This window comes from Geotrypetes seraphini, chromosome 6 (genome assembly GCF_902459505.1).
Source record: "Geotrypetes seraphini chromosome 6, aGeoSer1.1, whole genome shotgun sequence".
Classification (NCBI taxonomy): domain Eukaryota; kingdom Metazoa; phylum Chordata; class Amphibia; order Gymnophiona; family Dermophiidae; genus Geotrypetes; species Geotrypetes seraphini.
Window position 1 is genome coordinate 251896433 of NC_047089.1, and position 23480 is coordinate 251919912.

At 42.2% G+C, this 23480-nt stretch overlaps 1 protein-coding gene across 2 annotated transcripts in view; it reads left to right on the top strand.

Annotated features, from left to right (window-relative positions):
- The window catches only part of CFAP47 (cilia and flagella associated protein 47), a 1062207-nt gene that overhangs the window by 510580 nt on the left and 528147 nt on the right, over positions 1-23480 (top strand). For both annotated transcript variants that reach the window (XM_033947561.1, XM_033947559.1), the window contains exon 40: positions 18008-18094. In XM_033947561.1, the coding sequence (XP_033803452.1) occupies positions 18008-18094 (87 nt within the window). The remainder of the gene's footprint in view (positions 1-18007; positions 18095-23480) is intronic.

Here is a 23480-nt window from a genome sequence, read left to right on the forward strand (position 1 = left end):
GACTTACAAACAGCAGAAAGTGGTAGTTAATGGAGTTTTCTCACAGGATAGAAAGTATTGAAGTGCCTCAAGGATCGGTACTGGGGCCAATCGTGAGTGATATTGATGAAAGGTTAGAACAGGGGTGTCAAAGTCCCTCCTCGAGGGCAGCAATCCAGTTGGGTTTTCAGGATTTCCCCAATGAATATGCATGAGATCTATTCATCACCTAAACAGACCGACCTTCGCTCTACGCTTTTTTCCCTTACAAACCCGAAACAATCTCTCAGGCAATCCCAACCCCCTCTCACATCCTTTTCCCTCTCAACCCTGCTTACATTCACTCCCCCCCTTTCTTCTGCAACATTCCTCTCACACATTTGTAATTCGCTGAATGTCCAGCCTTCTTTCAATGTGAACCGCCTAGAAGTCGTCTGACTATGGCAGTATAGAAAAATAAAGTTATTATTATTATTATTAGCATACAATGAAAGCAATGCATGCAAATAGATCTCATGCATATTCATTGGGGAAATCCTGAAAACCTGACTGGATTGCGGCCCCTCGAGGAGGGACTTTGACACCCCTGGGTTAGAAGGAAAAGTTTGCCTTTTTGCAGATGACACCATCTACAAAAATGAGAAGAATGGTCTAATGCAGGAGTGTCCAACCTGCGGCCCAAGGGCCGCATGCGGCCCTGTGAAGTATTTGTGTGGCCCCGGTCGAGGGCGATGCTGTGTTTTCCTCTGCTGCCCCTGTGTGTTTACCATCTTGCTGGCTCCCTCCTCTGTCTTGCTGCAGTGTTTGCGCGGCCCCAGAAACATTTTTTGGGCCAATGCGGCCCAGGGAAGCCAAAAGGTTGGACACCCCTGGTCTAATGCTTGGCACTTAAAATGTAATACAAAGAAGTGTAAAGTGATGCATGTGGGGGGCAGAAATCCAAGAGAGGGGAGAGAGAATGACATGGACAGATCAGGAGAAAGACCTTGGGGTGATGGTGTCTGAACGTGACAAGGCGGTGGCTGTTGCCTGATGAATGCTAGGTTGCGTAGAGAGAGAGAGGCGTAGCCAGCAGAAGAAAGGATGTTTCTGTACAAGTTGTTGGTGAGGCCCCACTTGTAGTACTGTGTCCAGTTTTGGAGGCCGTATCTCTACAAAGATATAAAAAGACTTGAAGCGGTTCAGAGGAAGACGACAAAAATGGTACAGGATTTGTGCCATAAGGCATATGAGGACTTGAATTTATATATATGCTGGAAAAAAGAAGAGAGAGGTGATTTCTTATAGACCTTTAAAGTACTTGAAAGGTATTAATATTCAAACCAAACTCAGACACATAAGGGCGGCAGAACTAGAGGACATGCATGGAGGTTGCAGGGAGGTAGATTCAGGAGTTACATAAGAATTGCTGCTGCTGGGTCAGACCAGTGGTCCATCGTGTCCAGCAGTCCGCTCATGCGGCGGCCCTACGGTCAAAGACCAGCGCCCTAACTGAGACTAGCCCTACCTGCGTACGTTCTGATTCAGCAGGAACTTGTCCAACTTTGTCTTGAATTCCTGTAGGAGTTATGTGAGGAAACACTTTTTCGGTTTTAAATTCTTTATTCATTTTTGCATGTTACAACAAGTGTAGCAGTTAAATTCATATGAACTTAAAGATACACACTTGATTAACTCTCATATGTGCTTTAAGTATAACATTTCATAACAAATTAATATTCTGTAATATTTTAAAAATTATGTAAGAAATCTAATATTTAAATTATTCTTATTGAATAGAATAACCTCCCCTCCCCTCCCTCCCTCCCTCCCTACTCAATATACTGTAAAACTACTCAAATAGTCCTGTATTATGAAATAACAACAAGTAAAGCCCACCCATTTCCCCCCTAATCAAATATCTTATCATGGGAAAAGTTAATCATTCATTGCAAAAATCAGTTAATGGTCCCCAGATTTTCTGAAATTTATTTATTTAGGAAATACTTTTTCAAAGAGGGGATGGTGGATGCACGGAGCGCCCCTCCAAGAGAGATGGTGGAGTCTAAAACTGTGAGCATGGGATAGACACAGGGGATGCTTAAATTGAAAGAAGATGGAAATGCAACTTGGGCAATGAGCTGGGGCCAATGCCAGACATAACTGAATGGTATATCCCGCAAATAGAGACCAAGAGTGGCCAAATCCAGCAAGTTTCAAGTTTATTAATTCTTTTGATTAATCGCTTAATCATAGTTCTAAGCGATGAACAAATTAATTAAAATACATTTAAGGGGAGCATTACAAAACAATACAATACAAACTTCAGACAATACAATTGGTTAAAAATTAATTCATCAAATTCATAACATAAGGTAAAAAAGGGGTAGTGAAATACAATTTAATATAGGAAAGTAGAACAAAAAAGGAAAGGTACATAAGGGAACAAAAAAAAATAAAAGCATATTAATAAAATGAAATCAATGACCTGGGTATTAAAAAAAATTAAATATCAAAAGCATCTTTAAAAAGGAAAGTTTTTAAATTACTTTTGAATTTTCCCAGATCCTGCTCCCTTCGTAAGTAAATTGGAAGGGCGTTCCAGGTCTGTGGCGCGGTCACTGAAAAAATAAATTGGCGTCTTGTAGTTAGTAAGTTTTGTTCATTTGATCTTAAAGTTCTCACAGGATTATATGGTATTAGGCACTTCTATATGAATGCTGGTGTTTTACTGAGAAGGGATTTGAAGGTAAGCAAACAGAGTTTATATGTTATCCTGTGGATAACCGGAAGCCAGTGTGCATCTTTTAAAAGGGGTGTAACATGGTCAAACTTTCGAGAATTGGTAATAAGTTTGATGGAAACATTTTGAATTATTTGAAGGCGTTTAATTTCATTTAATGCTATTCCCTTAAAGAGTGCGTTACAGTAATCTATTTTAGAGATTACCAAAGAATGAATTAGAATATTTAGTGATGTTGGACATAAAAATTTGGAGATTGAACGAATTTTACGTAATCTATAGAATGATGTTTTAACGATATTGCTAATGTGATTGTGAAAATTTAGTTTGTTATCGAAAATCACCCCTAAAATTTTTATGTTATTGACTGATTGTAGTGGGGTGTTTTTTATAGAAATTGAAGCGGGAAGCACGGAACTGTCTTTCCATGGAAATAACATGATCTTTGTTTTTTTAATATTAAGTGCCAATTTATTCATGTTCAACCAGTGGTAAACTTGATCCAGTTTCTCATTAATATCTTGGATATCAGATGTTTTATTAGTGTCTATTGGGTGCAGGAGCTGGATATCATCTGCATATGCATAAATCTGAAATCCCACAGATTGACATAAAGTGATTAAGGGAGCCAGGAAAATATTAAATAGTAAAGGAGAGAGAATAGACCCTTGAGGCACCCCGTGAGTAGAAAATGAAGATTTTGATGTTGCATCTTTAAAGAAAACAGTAGATGTACGATCTGTTAAATACGATTCAAACCAGGAAAGAACTTGGCCTGAGATACCAATAGATTTAAGTCTGTTAAGAAGCAGTTGGTGGTCAATTGTGTCGAAAGCCGCGGAAAGCTCAATAGAGATTAGTAGTGTTGACTGGTGATGATCGAGAAAGTATTGAATGGAGGTGGTCATTCCAATTAATGAGAGTTCGGTACTGTGATAATGTCTGAAGCCAGTTTGGTTGGGATTAGTCTTTTCCACAAAATCAGAAATTTGATTGAAAACTACCTTTTCAGTCAGCTTTGCCAAAAAGGGAATATTAGCAATTGGTCTATAATTTGAAAGGTCATCATGGCTAACGTTTTTATCTTTAATAATGGGACGAATGATGGATTTTTTTCCATAACAATGGTACTGTATTTTGAATCAGACTTATGCCGGACAAACTTGTACGGTTTGTGTCCTGCATGTGGCAAGAGACAGGTGAAGGTTCGACAGGTGATGTGTTGATCGTTTTAGTGTAGCATGCTAACCAATCAATTCCTGACTTAGAGCAAACAGCCCCAGCAGTGGATTCTCCTTTTCTCAATCACGGCACTCTGAAAATTTCTTGAAAACGTTCACCATTGCAGTTTCTACTATATTGAAATAATAGATAATAATATAAGAACTTATCTGTGCTGGAGCTGTGCAGACTTGAATGGGTTTTGACGCGTTTCTCATCAGCTGCTTCAGAATACCCGATGCTGATTTTACGTTCGTGTCTGTTACAAGGGCTACATTTTAAACCTCAAACACATTCAAACATACTCCCAAGGTACCTCAGTCTGTTTGTGCTTCAATATTTCTTGAACAAACGCTGTCCACTTCAATGACTACAAACCATTTTTATCTTGTTTTTAACACCAGCTGATAGTTTTGTCATTTTTAGTACTTCCAGGGTGAAAGATGTCATTTCCGGGTTGATTTATTAGTAGTCATTGAAATGGATGGCGTTTGTTTAAGAAAGATTGAAGCACACAGAGACTCCTGCCAATTTTCTCTCAGGGGGGGGGGGATTTCTGGTGCCACGTTCATTGGGGGTTGTTGGGGTGGGCCATAATTGGCGGTGGGGGAGTTTTTTAATGGGAGGGGCCTAAGGTCTAACATCTGAGCAAATCAGGACCTTAGGCCTCTCCCCATGCATAACATGGGATACAGAGGGATGAGCCTAGGGCCCTGATTTGCACAGCAGTCAGACCTTAGGCCCCTCCCTGTGTATGACATGGGATATAGAGGGAGGAGTCTAAGGTCCTGATTGGCATGTAACACAAGTGCCATTGAAAAAAAATTTAATGTTCAATAATTTTTATTAAGTTTAAAAATAAAATATACATAACAAAAATCTTACCAAGAATATCATCTCAACTCAGTTGATACATTGTCGATATATAAATTCAAAGAAATCAACAATCAGTTATCACCACAATACAAACACGATAAAGTACCTCCCAACACTCCCTCCCCCCACCCCATTCCCAAATATTACTAATAAATAGTGCTTCACTTTCTGATTCCAAAACTGCCTGCTCTGACTGATAATTGCTGTATAGAAGGTTCCCAGGTCATCCCAAATTTATTCTGGGGGGTCGCCCTAGCTTCCGTAATCATAAGAGCATGAAATGCTGCCCTCCATTGCCAAAATGAGGGTGGACTTTCTTCCAACCAATGTTGTGTAAAATACATTTTTGACCTATAATAAAGGATTTACGAAATAATTCTTAAAAATCCTGTCCCATTTGGGGGGAAGGAACCCCACAATCCTAGAAATAATTGATCCAAGAAAAACACAACCAGCTTTTCAAAATTTCTGAATTCTGGGACATAACCAAAAAGCATGAGCCAATGTATTATCCATTTTTTTACATTTTAGGCATATTCTTGTCTCAACACAACCAAAATGTAAAGCCTGAACTTGAGAAACATGAGCTCTCGTAACCATTCGCAATAGACTCTCTCTATAATAAGTGCAAAAGATTGAGGAAATGCCTAATTGAAGAGCTTTTTCTATTTATTACCTCACTAATTTTCACTCCCTATTCCTCAGTCCACTTATCTGCATTGAAAATTAAAAAAAAAAAAACAGTTGTTTTTTTCCGATAGCTAAAACCCTTGTGGGTTTTTTGTTTTTTTTTTGCATATAGCCAAGTGATGGATAGTACATCAATCGCTTGGAATTTTAGCTAATTTGCATGGCCGGATCATAAAATGGGCAACGAGGGGAAAAGCACGTGATGAGACATTTTGTGCATCGGGTCGGTAAAAGCGAATGTCACTAAAGCTGGGAAAAGAGGAGACATGATAGAGACTTTTAAAATACTAAAAGGATTTGACAAATGTGACACGAACAAGAGGTCATGGACTGAAACTGAGGGGCGGCAGGTCAAGGACGAATGTCAGGAAGTTCTGTTTCGCACAGCGAGTGGTGGACGCTCTCCCGGAGGAGGTGGTGACGGACACCACCATTCGGGGATTCAAGGGCAAGTTGGATGCGCACCTTCTTGCGAATCAATCAATCAAGGTCTCCATCAGGGAGCACCTGGCTTGGCCTCTGCATGTGCGGGTCGCCGGACTAGATGGACCTAGGGTCTGATCCAGTGAAGGCGTTTCTTATGTTCTTATAACAAGTTTAGCGACGATCGCTGACTTTAGCGCATCTAGTCCTTAGTTTGTTAGCGGCAATTTTAAGTCCTCTAACGGGCTAAGTAAAGTTAGGACAACAAAACAGCCATGCTAACATTATGCGTCTGAATATTAGCTGATGCCCGTTTAGCGTCCGGGTCGACAGACATGGCCGGCTGTTCATTGCCGGGAGCTGTACAAGACCCAGCACTGAATATCAGGGGTTAATTCAACCTACAGATAGAAGCAAAATTGCTAATGAATTCAGCTAGTGCACATGACTTCTCATCTGTTCACAAGCAAAGTAGGCGATTGTGATGACCATTAATTGAAATGACACCGAGTTAGTATTAAAACGGCAGCTTTTATTAATTAGAGTTCGTGAACTTTGCTTGAATTTTCTGTTTGGCTTTCGCCCAATAGAATTCCAGCGAGAGAGAAACCCAATTAATTAATCAGTTTCCTTTCTCTTTTCAGCCTGTTTTCACCTCCTGGCTAGATTACAGAATTGTAATATTTATGCAAAACGAGGAATACACTTTAGTGGTTCACATCCTCTTCAGTTAGTCTAAATTTGTGTTTTGCATATGCAGTTGAAGTGGTAAATATTTGAAGCGAACACAATTTATGCCTGACATAGCTGTGAATGGAGCTGCAGGAAATCTTCCGTAGTATCTGCTGGTCTAAATGCAGACACACGGTTTTATGTCTCAAGGAAATATGACAGACTTCTTTGCTGGAGCATCAATTTGTTCCATCATTCACTGGGTAACATATCGAAATGGGTAACTTTTGCGCATACAGAAACTTTTAGCTGCCTTAAATCTTATCGCGTCAATTACGTAAAAGGGGGTATAAAGGATAATTTAAACGATACCTGCTTTAAACAGTTTTTTTAGTATTTCACTGCTTTTTAATGATAAATATAACACTTCTATCAACCCACTATCTTTTATCATTCAAATGATACCCTATTTTGATAACAAAGAACTTATCCCCAAGTAAATATATTGGGAGGTTGAAGTATTATAAAAATACACTGTTCTCAGTAAAGAGACCTCTTATAATAATAATAATAATAATAACAGCTTATATACCGCAATACCGTGAAGTTCTATGCGGTTTACAAAGATTAAGCAAAGGTACAAATTGATTGACTTTAAGAGGGGAGGAAGAAAGAGGGTTAATAGGACAGGAAATCCATTTTTGAGGAGAGAGTGATCAATAGAACAAGTTAATCGCTATAGAGGGGAGAGAGAAGAGAAGATCAGTTGTCTAGATACTTTAGGAACAGGTGTGTTTTCAGACGTTTCCTAAATTCCTCATAAGTAGTGGGCGAAAGCAATTGTTCTAGGTCTTTACCCCATGATGCTGCTTGGTGTGAGAGAAGATGTTCATGGTGTTTTTTTCAGTTTACAACCTCTCTCTGGGGGGGAAACGAAGTTGGAATGTGAGCTTCTCTTGTGTCTGTTGGCTGAGAAGACGAAAAGGTCAGTTATATATTTAGGGGCTTTGAAGCAGAAGCAGGCAAATTGAAACTTTACGCGCGCCTCCATTGGCAGCCAATGCAGCTGCCGGTAGTAGGGTGTCACGTGGTCAAACTTCCTCAGCCCAAAGATCAGTTTGACCGCTGCATTTTGCATCAATTGTAAACGCAGCATGTTCTTTTGGGAAATTGCTAAATAGGCGATGTTACAGTAGTCAAGTAGACTCAGTACGAGGGATTGGACTAGGGTTCTGAATGCCGCTGTATCGAAATAAGCTTTAATGGATCTGAGTTTCCAGAGAGTGAAAAATCCCTTTCTGATCAAGGAGTCCACCTGGTCTCTCATGGTTAGGCACTGATCCAAAGTTACACCTAGTATCTTTATGGTAGGTTGGATAGGGGAATTAAGATTATTGATACATAGTGGTGATTTGGTGTCAAGCGGATGCGGCGAAGCAACGAAGAAAGTTGTCTTTTCTGAATTCTGAGCCTAAAGGTTGTCATCCAGTGTCATCTTATAACATGGATCTTTCAAGTCTTCATCCTGAATGCATGTGATGTAATTATTTACTTCAAAACCTCCTTCCTGACCATAACCTCAAATATTTATTTAATATATTTAATATTTAAACTACTAACTGACCATGGGTTCAACTCTATCATTAAATGTTCTTTCTTTAATTTAATTGTGGTATCAAAACCTACAATCAAATCTTATCGCTGGCATAAAAAAACTCCACAGAGAACCTGCTCCGTATCTCAGAAAGGGTCCAACCACTATCTGTGCATAGGAAAGTTAGAATAACACTTATCTTTAGCTAGAGTAATTAGGAAGAGTCAACTGGTACGATTGTTCCACGTTTGAACTGCCTGATAAGAAAACAGCCTGATTTCCGTATGTATGGCGAGGAATCTAGAGCTGTAGGTGGAATTCTGCAAAACATTTGACACCTGAGATGAATCCTAGGTCATGGAACCCCTTCCCTGGGGGAAGAGTGTGGAGCAGTGGTTAAAGCTACAGCCTCACCACCGCTGAGGTTGTGGGTTCAAATCCCATACTGCTTCTTGTGACCCTGGTCAAGTCACTTAATCCGGACAGACAGGAAAAAATGCTTGAGTACCTGAATAAATTCATGTAAACCGTTCTCAGCTCCCCTGGGAGAATGACATAGAAAATTGAATGAATAGTGTGAAAAATTTCTGTCTCTTGTAACCAAAGCTGGTATTGTGATGTCATAATGCCTCATTCCACCAATAAGAGCCAGCCTCATCAGTGATGTCACAATGGCATGGTTGTCCTATACTTGGCTCACTTTTACTACATGGTGATTTCAAGAGTGGTGCAGTGGTTAAAGCTACAGCCTCAGCACCCTGAGGTTGTGGGTTCAAACCTATGCTGCACCTTGTGACCCCAGGCAAGTCACTTAATCCAGACAGACAGGGAAAAGTGCTTGAGTACCTGAATAAATTCATGTGAAACCGTTCTGTGCTCCCCTGGGAGAACAGTAGAGAAAATTGAATAAATAGTGTGAAAAGTTTTTGTCTCTTGTAACCAAAGCTGGTATTGTGACGTCATAATGCCTCATTCCACCAATAAGAGCCAACCTCATCAGTGATGTCACAATGGCTTGATTGGCCTAGAGTTCACTCACTTTTACTACATTTTGCACCTAATCCCCCTGTTGCCCCCAGGTACATTAGATAGATTGTGAGTCCGCCAGAACAGACAGGGGAAAATGCTTAAGTACCTGAATAAATCCATGTAAAGTGTTTTGAGCTGCCCTGGAAGAATGGTATAATAAATATTTTCAGTGGTCATGTTTACATTCTATTGGTTTTATTTGAATGATCATCCTAGGATTGTTTAGTGGAGCTCATGTAATCAGCCTTTGGAGAAGATTTTCAAGTACAGTAGAACCTCGGTTTGAGAGTAACCCGGTTTGCGAGTGTTTTGCAAGACGAGCAAAACACTCAGCAAACTTTTGACACTGCCCCGATAAACGAGCACTTACAATCCAGGAAGCACCGCTTCGGGGGATTCCGCTTCCGTCTTCCGGCCAGCCTTCCACATTGGGTGCCTTCCGTAGGTTGGAGGACCTCTGTCTGGGCCTGCGCGGCCGGGTGCCGTCCCCCCTGCACGATGCATGTGCAGCGCACAGCGTCAATCATCGGTGTTGTGCGTGTCGTGTGCGGCGTGCGGGTGGGGCAGCGCTCGGCTGCGTGGGCTCAGGTGGGGGCTCTCCAGCATGTGAGGGGCATCCGACGTGGAGGGCTGGCTGGCAGATGGAAGAGGCATCCCTCTGAAGCGGCACTGCGGGTTCTCCGGCGGCTGGCACATTAAAGGCATCCCCCCGAAGCAGCACTGTGGGGTTGTTCTTCATGATGGACGGAGGAGGTGGACAGAGGAGACGGCGCTGCAGCACCCGGCCCCGACAGGTATATACCCCGGGTTCTGGAACCAATCGTTACTGTGGCCACTATTGTCTATGGGGAACTTTGCTTTGATAAGCGAGCATTTTGGATTACGAGCATCCTCCTGGAACGGATTATGCTCGTAATCCAAGGTACCACTGTATTATTATTGTTCTTTTATGATCAGTATTATTATGTTGGGCCTCTAATTGACTGATTTGCCTTTGTAATTCCATTATTTTCCCCATACTAAATATGTTCCCATAAAAATTTTCATTTTGTGACACTTTTATCCCACATTATCCCCAAAACAATTTCAGTTTGATGTGGCTTACAACAGCATCAGAAAAGATAGCAACAGCCGAAATACAGCTCACATGACTCTAAGAACCTAAGAATAGCCTTACTGGGTCAGACCAATGGTCCATCAAGCCCAGAAGCCCGATCTCACGGTGGCCAATCCAGGTCCCTAGTACCTGGCCAAAACCTATAGATCCATAGAGAATCTCAAAGAATAGCAAGATTCCATGCTACCGACCCAGAACAAGCAGTGGCTTCCCCCGTGTCTTTCTCTTTTTTTAAAAATCTTTATTGATTTTCCAGTCTTCAATAGTGCAATACATAAATATATCATATATATTAAGTCAATATAAGCACATTTAACTTTCAAATATACATAACCATCCAATTTCTCTTCCCCCCCACCCACCTAATGATAATTTAATAAAACACAGAAATAACCTTACCCTATTAGCCATATTCTTCCATCCTCCCACCCATCCCAAGTATAAATATTTAAAAATCAAATTATGACAGAAATAATCCCCCCTCCCACCCTTCCCTGGATGTGCACCGTAATAAACAAAAACTGACTCACAATCAAAAAAACCTATTATAATGAGGTAACATAAGTTATCCCAGGACAAGCAGGCAGCATATTCTTAACTGATGGGTGACGGCACCGACGGAGCCCCGGTACGGACAATTTTAGAGTGATTGCACTCTAAGAACTTAGAAAGTTCTAGTCAGTCCACACCGCGCATGTGCGAGTGCCTTCCCACCTGACAGAGGCGCGCGGTCCCCAGTTTCTTAGTTTCGCGGAGCTAAGAAGACGCATTTTTTTCAACGGCTGTTGAAAATCTTTTTCTTCGCCTTCCCACTCATGCGTTTTGTGCAAGTTTTCACTTCCTTTCTCTTTTTTCTTCATTCTTTCCCTTACAATTAAAAAAAAACAACCAACAAACTTCTTTTTTCTTTCGGCCCCGGCAGGGCCTGTTGGCATCATCGAAGCCTCGGCCTTCGATTTTGCGGCGGCCGTTTTTAACCTTCATGCCCCCTCAGTGGTGTTTCAAGAAGTGGCAACGGTGTGCTCGCCCTATCTCTCTGACTGACCCACACAATTGGTGTCTCCAGTGTTTGGGTCCGGATCGTAGGGCTTCAACTTGCACCCGTTGTGCTTCTCTCCAGAAGCGCACCTTGAAGAATCGACAACTTCAGCAAAAACTTCTCTTCGGTGCCGGGATGGAAGGTCCCTCGACATCCACTCCGACGTCAGCTGCTTCTACCAAATCGGAGGTAACATAAGAGGTCAATGAGCCCCATACCAATTTAAATATATTACCATGCCCCAAACTATCAGCGTTCATCCTTTCAAATCTATAACTGGAGCAAAGATTTGCCCACCAGAAAGGAAAATTTAAACAATCGTAGTTCTTCCAGTTTCGGGTTATCATCTGGACGGCTATCCCAGTCATTATAAGGAAAAGACGGCTTTTATATTGATCCATAGGGGGCTTAACATGTAACAATGGTCCAACAATGACCGCCTCATACGTTAGTGGAATTGATGATTCCAAAATGTTATTAATCCTACCCTATATTGACCTCCAAAAGTTTCCTCCAGGAACTTGTCCAAACTTTTCTTAAAACCAGCTACGCTGTCCGCTCTTACCACATCCTCTGACAACGTGTTCCAGAGCTTAACTATTCTCCGACTGAAAAAATATTTCCTCCTACTGGTTTTAAAAGTATTTCCCTGTAACTTCATCGAGTGTCCCCTAGTCTTTGTCATTTTTGACGGAGTGAAAAATCGAGGGGCATGAGGGGCATAGAGAGGGTGGATAGGGACAGATTCTTCAGACTGAGGGGGACAACAGGTACGAGGGGGCATTCGGAGAAACTGAAGGGAGATAGGTTCAAAACAAATGCAAGGAAGTTTTTCTTCACCCAAAGGGTCGTGGACACTTGGAATGCGCTACCGGAGGAAGTGATCAGGCAGAGTACGGTACAGGGATTCAAACAGGGATTGGACGGATTCCTGAGGGATAAAGGGATCGTGGGATACTGAGAGAGGTGCTGGGATGTAACACAAGTATAGAAAGCTAACCAGGTAATAAGTATAGAAACCCAACCAGGTCGTGCATGTGACCTTTTTGGGCCGCCGCGGGAGCGGACTGCTGGGCAGGATGGACCTATGGTCTGACCGGCAGAGGTACTGCTTATGTTCTTATGTTCTTATGATCCCCTTCTACCCAATCCACTTGTACAGAAATTGGATCAGAATCTTGAAAATTAGCATCTATCAATCAGATAAGGTTAACCCCCCTTTTGCAAAATTGCGCAAACGTTTTTTAGCGCCGGCTGGGGCACTGAATGCTCTGTGCTGCTTAGACGCTCATAGAGTTCCTATGAGCGCTGGAGCAGCGTAGAGCATTCAGTGCGCCAGCTGGCATTAAAAAACACTCGGTTTTATAAAAGGGGGTAAATCATGAGAGAGGACATTGAACAGGGTGCAGTTCAATGGACCATCAATATAACAGAAATGGCAAGAAATAAAAACAGACGGGAGTTTTCTAAACACTGAGACATCCCAAAAACGGCACAGAATTCTCCCCCAAGCGTCCAAATGCCAATTTTTGAAGCTGACTTTCTGGATGTCTGGCTAGGCTCCTTAGCCACTGTGTGTCCAAACATTTGAGGGGATGTTTTGGAGGCATGATCTGGCTGAGTTTTGGGCGGGTTTAGTACTTGGACGTCTGGCGGTGTTAATCGAATCTTTCCCAAAGCGTCCAGGACAGAACTTAGACAGCCGAGGCTAGACCTGTTTTAAAAGCATCTAAGTGCCAAAATGGTACAAAAGCTGACCAGATTAAGTAATGAAGCCCTACACTCCCCCACTGGTCAGTAACCCCCTCCCACCATGCAAAGATCTGAATAAAACAGGCGTCTTAAGTAGTCTGGTGGGTGGACTAGTGAGCCAGGCCCATAAGCCACTCTAACCATTACATTTATGGTGAAAAGTGTGAGCCCACCCAAACCTACCGTACTGCCATATAGGTGACACCTGCAGCCCTTAAGGGTTATTGGGATGGTAGGTGGGTATAGTAGGTTTGGGGGGAGTTTGGGAGGGCTCACCTGGTTATGATGAGATGTACATCTGTTAGGTTCACAGCAGTGCTCTTTAAAGGTGCCCCACTGCTCTGTCGGCGTGTCTGTGTGACCAGTCTATTACAAATGTGGCTCCTCCCACATCCAAATGGTCTGGATTTGGAGGCTTTGAACTTGGAGGTCTAAAATGGTGAACGTCCTGACGGCCAACATGTCTAAATAGGCAAGTTTTGAAAAACTAAATTGGATCACTAGCAGTTTTGCCTTTTGGGAAACAGCCAAAGTCGGACTTAGACATCCTATCAAAAATGCCCCTCCAGGTCTCATAAATCAAGCAGCTATCAGTCAGCTCGGTCCCCTTCCCGGCCCCGTCCTGGCTTGTTCCCGTCCACAGATTTTGTCCTCATTTGCACAAGCCTCAAACACTAATGATTTTATATTTAAATCTTTTTATTAAAGTATAAAAATAGGACAATATTCTGTACAACTATTTATAAGTCACAAATCGAGCCTTCCATTTCAATCTGGGTTTGGCACAACCTTAACTGGATTGTCTTTCAGACATGGGTGTAGAAGAGAACTTGAACTGTGTAGAGTATGAACAGGAAAATAAGTGTCAATTAAAAGTTAGAAATGTTCCTTGATGCCAGCAATGATGGAGGAATCTGTTGCAGTAACAGTAAAAGGCTTGAGCAGATGGATACATGATGGAAGGACGTTGCAGAAGGCAGAAAAGACAAATGATGCCATTTAATAGTAGTTCGTTGGAATCCAAAATCAGCTTCTGCAGTTTATTTTAATCACTGAATTCGTAAGAACAGTTGCCAGTTGTCTAAGATGTGTTAAGTTTTTACATATCGATACTAGTCTAAGTTTTTAGAGAATGGCACAGGGACAAAGTTTGTCCCTGTCCCCACAGGCTCTGCTCCTGTCCTCATCCCTGCCCTATCCCCATGGGCTCTGTCTCCATCCCTGCCCTACAGGTATCCATCCCCATGTCATTCTCTAGCCAGAATAGTTCTCCTACCTTTCCTCTGAAGACTCCTCTTCCCCCCACAGGCCCCCAAATACCTCCATTCTTTCATTCATCCTCCCCCCCTACCAGTAGGCATGTCCAGGACTTTCTCTGTCCCTGGAGGTCTAAGGAGACTGGAACATGAGCAGTCCTTCGTGACTCCTGCCCCTGTTGGTACTAGGTTCAAAATGATGATGCTGCCCCCTAGGCTCTTCTTGAAAAACAGCTATGAAGTCAAGCTGGCATATATGGGAAGAATTGCTTCTCAGTGTTTAGAAGGGATTAATTTTCCAAAAAATTAAACACTTTCATATATTTAAAGACATCACCATAACGCTGTAGGCAACTTTTTTGGACCACCCATGACCTACCCATGCCCCTCAAATGGTCACACCCTCTTTGGGATTTTGGCATCCAGTAACATTTGCGGCAGAGGAAGTAACTAGAGTGTGGTAGCAGCTGATATTTTAAGCACTTGTGGAGATCCTCAGTAAAGTCTTGAATGCTTTGAGGTACTCTAACTGATGTTCCTGAGCCCCCTTCTTGTCCAGGGCCCAGGACCTGCTAATATCAGTCTGACATCGTAACTTTCCTTCATCTCTATGTTGATTATACCCCTTGTCCCTGAAAAAGGCAAGAGCTCTGAACTTTAGATAATCAGAATTAGCGGTCCTTTTACAAAGTTGGGGTAGAAAGTGGCTTTTCAAGAACAAAAACACTGTGGAGAGGATGATGTTCAAGATGTAGGCTTTTATTTGAAAATACAATCCATTCTGTTTTAAGTTTTTTATTCATTTTTCAGATAACAACAAGTGTATCACTTAAATTTATACAATTTCATTACGTACACACTTGATATTCCTTCATACATTACTATACATATAACGTATCATTATATAATCTTTTACTATAATCTTGAAGCAGTATATAATATTTAATAAGTATACCAACTATTTCTCAATTATACACCCATCCCCTCCCTTTCCTTATGCAACTGCATATAATACAACAAGATATATTGATAAATTATTTATATTATAAGATGAATAAAATAAACCCTCCCCCCCTCTTATCAATATCTTATTATGGGAAAATTGTATCATTCATTGCAAAAATCTATTAATGGCCCCCAAATCTTCTTAAACTTATCTATATAACCTTTTTGTGTTGCAAATGTACGTTCCATTTTATACATATGGCATAGTGAATTCCACCAAAAGTTATAATTTAACCTGTCATAACTTTTCCAATTGTATGTTATTTGTTGAACTGCTATTCCAGTTAATATAAATAAAAGTTTGTTGTTATTTGAAGAAATTTGACTCTTTGCTCTCATTGCTGTGCCGAATAAAATAGTATCATAAGTCAAGGCTACTGGATTTTCCATCATCCTATTTATTTGAGGCCAAATTGAATTCCAGAATAATGATATGAATGGGCAATAGAATAATAGATGATCTAATGTCCCTGCCTCAAGATGACAGTGCCAGCATTTATTAGACTTAGAGCTATCAAGTTTTTGTAAACGAACAGGGGTCCAAAAAGCTCTATGCAAAAGAAAAAACCATGTTTGTCTCATAGATGCTGAAACTGTACATCTTAACCTCCAGGTCCAAAGACGTGGCCATTGAGATGCAGTAATCTGATGCTTAATCTCAATGCTCCAAATGTCTCTAAGACCATATTTTTGTTTTTTATTTACAAATCCAGATATTAATTTATTCCACATTGCGGCCTGGTGACCCATAGAATCCATCTGAAAACATAAGAATTCCAGGCTATGATAATTATTAAGATTTCTCCATTCAGGGAACTCCGCCTGAATGGCCTGCTTCAATTGCAACCACCTAAAATACAATCCAAATAATCCACATGGAGAAATATCTAGGACCCAGAACATTGGGAACTATGGACCCAACACAGTCCGTGTTTCGACAAAACTGTCTTCTTCAGGGGTCCCTAAAGGTCCTGATACATAAGCTTGTGGATCAGAGGCTAAAAACGATCATAGGCGAAACTCTGCGTGGATGAGGCCGTTTGTACCGCAACTGGACAAGGGCTGATTTTCCACATTAATGGCCATGCACTAATGTTGCCATTACAGGCCTTTACTCAAAATAGTACTAGAGCCCTTGCCGCCACCTATTTTAAAGACCGTAGTCAGAGTCAGGTTCTGTAGAGGGTGCCTGATCTACGACACCTAACTTCAGAATCCGCACTCAACTGATATATATATATATTTTTAAATTGTCGTGGTAATTGACCATGCCACTTTTTAGCCAATCAAAAAACCCCCAAACAATTATGTGTCCAATTAAGAGTTCAGCGCTGAACTCCTAGGATGGCTAAGTGGAAGCGCCCTCTGATGCCTAATGATGCCTACCTGAGAAATAAGGCGTGGAGAATATGCGGGGTTGACTTACGCGTCGCTAGCAGTCCAAGTTAGGCACTGGTAAATAACTAGGCCACGTAAAACTTGGCCTAATACACTGGCACCTACCTCTTAAGACACCTAGTGATGCCTAAGCACACCTAGGAGTCACTAGGTGGGATTCTGTAAGCGGTGCCTCATGGTTGATTGACAACCACTTAAGCGCCATACAGTATATAGAATCTGGTCTTTAGTATGCAGCAATGGAGTCATGCTAACTGATTAGCACAAAAATGCCTCTACCCACTCTGGTTTTAAGAAAGGTTTGGACAAGTTCCTGGAAGAAAAGTCCATAGTCTGTTATTGAGAAAGACATGGGGGAAGCCACTGCTTGATCTGGATCGATAGCATGGAATATTGCTACACCTTGGGTTTTGGCCAGTTACTAGTGACCTGGTTTGGCCACCTTGAGAACGGGCTACTGGGCTTGATGGACCATTGGAATGAGGCATTATGACATCACAATCTCAGCTCTGGAATGTTGCTCTCATTGGGGTTCCGGAATCTTGTTATTCTTTGAGATGCTGGAATGTTGCTACTCCTCGGGTTTTGGCCAGGTACTAGGGATCTGGATTGGCCACCGTGAGAACAGGCTATTGGGCTTGATGGACCATTGGAATGAGGCATTATGACATCACAATCTCAGCTCTGGAATGTTGCTCTCATTGGGGTTCCGGAATCTTGTTATTCTTTGAGATGCTGGAATGTTGCTACTCCTCGGGTTTTGGCCAGGTACTAGGGATCTGGATTGGCCACCGTGAGAACGGGCTATTGGGCTTGATGGACCATTGGAATGAGGCATTATGACATCACAATCTCAGCTCTGGAATGTTGCTCTCATTGGGGTTCCGGAATCTTGTTATTCTTTGAGATGCTGGAATGTTGCTACTCCTCGGGTTTTGGCCAGGTACTAGGGACCTGGATTGGCCACCGTGAGAATGGGCTACTGGGCTTGATAGCCCAGTAGCCCATTCCTATGTTGTTAAATAAGGCTATTCCTATGTTGTTAAATAAATTAGTGTGTAGTTTACATATACACATTTGGAACTTACTAGGGGACAGCTTAGCACATCCCATGGTAATCCCTTATAAATTGTGTTATCACCTGCTAGTGCTTACCGCTGCTTAGTAAAAGGAGCCTTTAATGTTTTCGCCAGCACTGCATTAGTATATAATGATTCTTAATGTTTCTTTTCAGGGTCATTATGATAGAATCCACAAATCGTTTGGCTAATCCAATGGAACTGAAACAAGTCAGTCAAGAAAAGAAAGAGGAAACTTACAGGTAGATTTTCAAATAAAAAATTGTTGGAATGTGTCAAATAAGTTAGGGGTCCTTTTAGTAAGGCGCGCTAGGATATTAGCGTGCCTTAGTAAAAGGATCCCTTAGTGCAGTGGTTCCCAACCCTGTCCTGGAGGAACACCGGCCAATCGGGTTTTCAGGCTAGCCCTAATGAATATGCATGAAGCTAATTTGCATGCCTATGACTTCCATCATATGCATATCTCTCTCATGCATATTCATTAGGGCTAGCCTGAAAACCCGATTGGCCTGGTGTTCCTCCAGGACAGGGTTGGGAATCACTGCCTTAGTGTACTATGGAGCAACCAGTGACCTGTAGAATGTTCCTGCTTTCCAGGGTTGGCTGTGATAGGGGACACACTCTGGAAAGGGAGGGATTGGTGATCATCGCTCAAGGATGACACCTGGTGGTCAGTTGATGAATTCAAGGCCCTTGATGACTGGATTAGAGAAAGAACCCTTGTGCGAGTTTTGGTGAATGTGAAAATAGAGGAAAAACACCTGAGTCTTTGCAAATGAAGGCTGATTAGACTGAAGGCCCCAAAGAGCAAGCAAGGATATATCACAGAACAGAATAGGTTTCTGGAAAAATGATGTTATGTGATAATGCTCAGATGATGAATGGAACAAAGTATAGGTTCATAACTTGTGAGTCACATCTAGTTCATATAACCCTTTCGCGTGGCCTGCAAGCAGTGGCCACCAAGATAACAATACCCAAGTGATGGTGAGAGCAGGTTGAAATCAGACCTGGGCCAGTGAGTGGGCACAGGTAGAAAAGTGCAAGGCAGTGAGACTTGTTTGGTGGGGGGGGGGGAGGTTTTGAGTTGGGCTGGTTTCATCTTAACATGTGGTAAGATTTGAACACATGGAGGGGCCTAATCAAAAGAAACATCTAAGTCCGTTTTGGGCCTAAGTCGCTAGTCACCCAAAGTCGACTAAGTAAAATGTCCATTCCCGAAAAATATGTCCAAAATATTTTTTTTTTCGAGAATCATCTAACTGTACGTCCAGCCTTTGATTACCAAGACTGCTAAGTCGTATACCCCATTCTCGCCCAAAAATTTGGCCAAGTCAAAAATGCCCAGAACGAGATCTTTTGGATGTGGGCGGGGTCAGCAAAGTGATGGACTGGACAACCAAACGTTGCACCAGAGTAGTGGGGCACCTTACAGGGCATTGCTGTGAACTTCACAAAAAGGGTGCCACATATATATCTCACCACAACAACCTTATAGATCATGGTGAGCCCCCAGTACACCCCCAGAACCTACTAGACCCACCTGTCTACCACCCCAGTAGCCCTTATGGCTGCAGGTGCCACTTATATGGCAGTACATAAGGGTTTTTTTGGGGGGGTGCATATGTTTCATCATGCATGCAGTGATTAGAGTGGCTTATGGGCCTGGGTCCTCCTCTCCATGGTTCACTAGCCCACCCCCCAGACTACTTAAGCCACCTCTGTACAGCTCTACTAGGCTTTCCTATGCCAGGCTGCCAGGTGTTGATGTTCTGAAGGCAGATATGTGACGTTTTTATTACGATTTTTATGGCAGGAGGGGGTCAGTGATTACTGGGGGAGTGTGTAGGAGTCTGTGGTTATCTGGTAACTTTGGATAGACTTTCTTGTGACTTAGACCTGGTTTTAGATGGCCTAAGTCACAACGTCCAAATTCCGTCTAGGCAGTGTTGTTAAACTTTCAGTTATATATCAGTACAACTAAGTCTAGGACAGCCCACATCTCGCCCTCACCACTCCTGAAATGCCCCTTTTAGCTCTGGGCGTACTGCAGCTCTGTGAAGGCCTAAGTCGTTTTTAGATATGTCTAAAACCCGGTTCGATTATCGGCACTTGGATGAATTGTTTTACTGATCGTCCAAGTGCCGATTTAGGTCGGTTTTTAGATGTATTTCCATTTCGATTATGAGCCCCTTAGAGGACGCCGGTCTCAGCGGCTGAGAATCGCATACCAGTGCCAGTTACAAAATCGCACCTGCCTGATTGAGGGATCCTTGTCATCAGTTGACTGTGGCAAGGGAATCCCTAATCGGCTGAGCCGACAGACCTCCCCACCGTGTCTACTTTTAGACTTTCATTTCTGCAGATTGGTTGTTAATGAAATAAGATAACACTGTTTTCAGCTCCAGTGGCAAAAAACACTCCGAATTTAGGAAGTTTGATGGCTGGGCTGAGAACTTTTCAGCACCCCCTCACACAATATGATAATAGGGATGTAATAACTGATTAGCGCTGAAATTCCTACTCTCGGTCTCCCGGACACACCCCTCTATGCTACAATAAAAAATCCATTTGGGTAGCAAGCCCTTTTAGACTATGGCTAACATTTACTGCAATTTAGTAAAAGGAGTCCTTAGTCTTTGTGATATATCACTTGTATTGTATTGAATTATCGGATTTAGCCTTCTGTGTATTTACGCTAAACACTTGAAAATTCCGAGCATTCACTTGTTAAATCCAGAGAATGAATTAGGCTCTTTCTAGCATTTATGGGACTCTACAGCATTTGCACAACCTGTATTTTTCGGAGCTATTCTGTGTCTCTTCTCAGAAAGCAAATTAACTTCATTCAAGGCCAGTCAGTTTTTATCCTGACATTTCAAAGCCATCTTTATAAAATGTATCATGCATTTCTCTACCTTTCTTTCTAAACTAAATCATTTTAGCAAATACAGGCTCAAGAATTAGCCCCTTGGTAAGTTTTTTTTAATTACTGTCGATGCAAAATTTTGAACTGGTGTTCAGTAGGTTTCCTCTCATATCTAAAGTGATATTCCTGAGATAAATGAATTTCGCACCCATAAATGGACTGGCAAACAAATTCATCTCCTCGTCCAGCTGTTGTAAAAATTGATTTGATTCCCCTGTAAGACCAAAGCATATCATCAAAATGTCATCCTTTCGGTCCATTTGATATGTGCCTGCTCTATTTAGAAAGTGAAGGCCTCAGTGAAATATGTCTTTGAGCATTAGTTCTCAAATGAAGGTATATAACACTGATTGTTCAAGCAGCTCTAAAAGTTGGCAGTGGATAGTGACTAAGAGAAGCGACTTTTATGGTTTAGGACTTTCAGTGGACTCAGTGAAAATGGTGCTTGTGAAAGAAGGAGGTACAACTGGTGAAACCTGTGCTGACGGGTTTATGTTTATTGGAGAGTCAATTCAGAACAGTTTCCATGAGCTTCGGTAAAAGTGTTCCAATACAGAGTTAGTGTTTACTGAGATGGTTTTCAATACAGACACATTTATACCCTAGTCCAGGGGTAGACAATTCCAGTCCTCGAGAGCCGGACCAGGTCAGGTTTTCAGGATCTCCACAATGAATATGCATGAGATAGATTTGCATCTCAAGGAGGCAGTGCATGCAAATCTATCTCATACATATTCATTGTGGAGATCCTGAAAACCAGACCTGGCTCTGGCTCTCGAGGACCAGAATTACCTACCCCTGCCCTAGTCAATAATCCTACGCCTTGTGGCAGGGTTGGGGCCTCCAATAGGGCAAGGCCAAACTTTCACCACTAGCGCACAGACCAGAGCTCTCGGGAGTGCCAGTGGGGATACGCACTTGAAGGGACACAGACAGACGCTGAGCCCTTTTAGCAGTTTTTAAAAAATATTTATTTTCTTTATCCAACTCATCAGTCAGGGTACTTAAATGTAATGGAGTTATAATGTGTCCATCAATGTCATTTGTATTATGCATCCTTCGATCTTGTTGTATGCTTCTTTGCTTTCTTATAAAACTCAATAAAACTTTTGAACTGAAAAAGATTTTTCAGTTATTTTCAGCTTCTCAGTTCAGTGTTAGATCACTTCCAAATGTTCCCCAATAAGGAAAAGAAAAGAATACCTGCTTCTTAGAGTCAGTTCCTGCAGCTTTTAATGCCTGGATCCTGGTCTGGGCAGCCCCCTGCCTTCATGTTCCACCTTCACAGATTCTTCTGGAGCTATTCAATATTTTGGAACACTCCTTTCTTACACCACCTTCACATTACTGACCTGTCACTAACTCACTGGTCAGAGGGTGTGGGAAAAGAATCACCCTATTTAATTTGATGATCCATATCTCACCCTTAGTTCCCACTATCTAATGCTTCCCCTTCAGTCTCTATGCCAGGCTTCCCTCTTCCTCAGGGCTGGCTAACTCATTCACACGCCCCCAAAGCTCTGCACATTCATTCAAACTTTGATACAGGACCATCTTATTTCAAAGTAAACCACTTAAGCTTCTTATTAAAGCAACTTGCTCATACTAATGCAGTCTAACATGGTCTGAGCACCATTCCATATCACATTCCTCCTCATTCATTCAGGCTCATTTTTATTTCTACCTCCATGGAGCTTTCTTCCTCAGACCACTGTTCCTCTTCCCCTACCTCCAGGAAAGTTTATTCCTGCCTTTTCTGTCACCTTTGGCAAAGACTCTTTTCTGGGCAAAGGTAACAGAGTCAGCTTCTTCCCAAAGCGTTCTACTGTTTCTCTGGAATTTTGGGTTGTTCTCAGCTGTGGGCAATTTATTTCTGTAAGGTTCTTGCACTGCCTCAAGTCCCTTGTTCCACCCCGCACTTTAACCCTTCTGCTGTCAGACAGCTGCCTGAGAGTTAAAGGGCGCTTTTACTGGTTGTGTATAGGGTGCCATAGCAAAATCCTTTAGCCATCTCTACCCTATTCCCTATCAACTGCCTTTCTGGTGGGTCTACTATTCAAAGCAATAAACGGAACTGCACCCACCTACCTAAACAACCGTCTAAACCGTAACCGCACATCCAGACTAAGAAGAACTCAGACCCCATTCTCCTACCCACCACTCAAGGGAACACAGCGCAAGAAGATGTACGACGGCCTCCTGGGGACGCAAGCAGCGAAGCTGGACCCCTCCATCTCCAACCTACTGACAATTACAAGTGGCTTTAAATCATTTCGAAAAAAAATCAAAACTCTGCTTTTCAAAAAAACTATACAGCCTTCTTACCCCCCCCTCGCATCCTCCCTCGCATCCTCCCTCCTCCTTGCAAATTTCCAGCTGACCTCCTACCCCTCTACTAATATCTCCTCAATGACTCTATCAATTAACCAACCCCAAACTGCATCTTCCCTCCAAACTGCATATACCTCAATTCTCCACCCTTCTATCTCTCACCAATGCCTCTACTATGTAACCGACCCTAAATTGTAACTTCCTGGAAATGTCCAGCTATCTTCTACTGTAATCCGCTTAGAACTGCAAGGTACAGGCGGAATAGAAGTCACTAATGTAATGTAATGTTTCTGACATTCTTATCTGGATTTAAGATCTGTTTCTCTCTTTAGGAATGGGAGCGGTTTTAGTTCAGTCTGGGCTTGCTG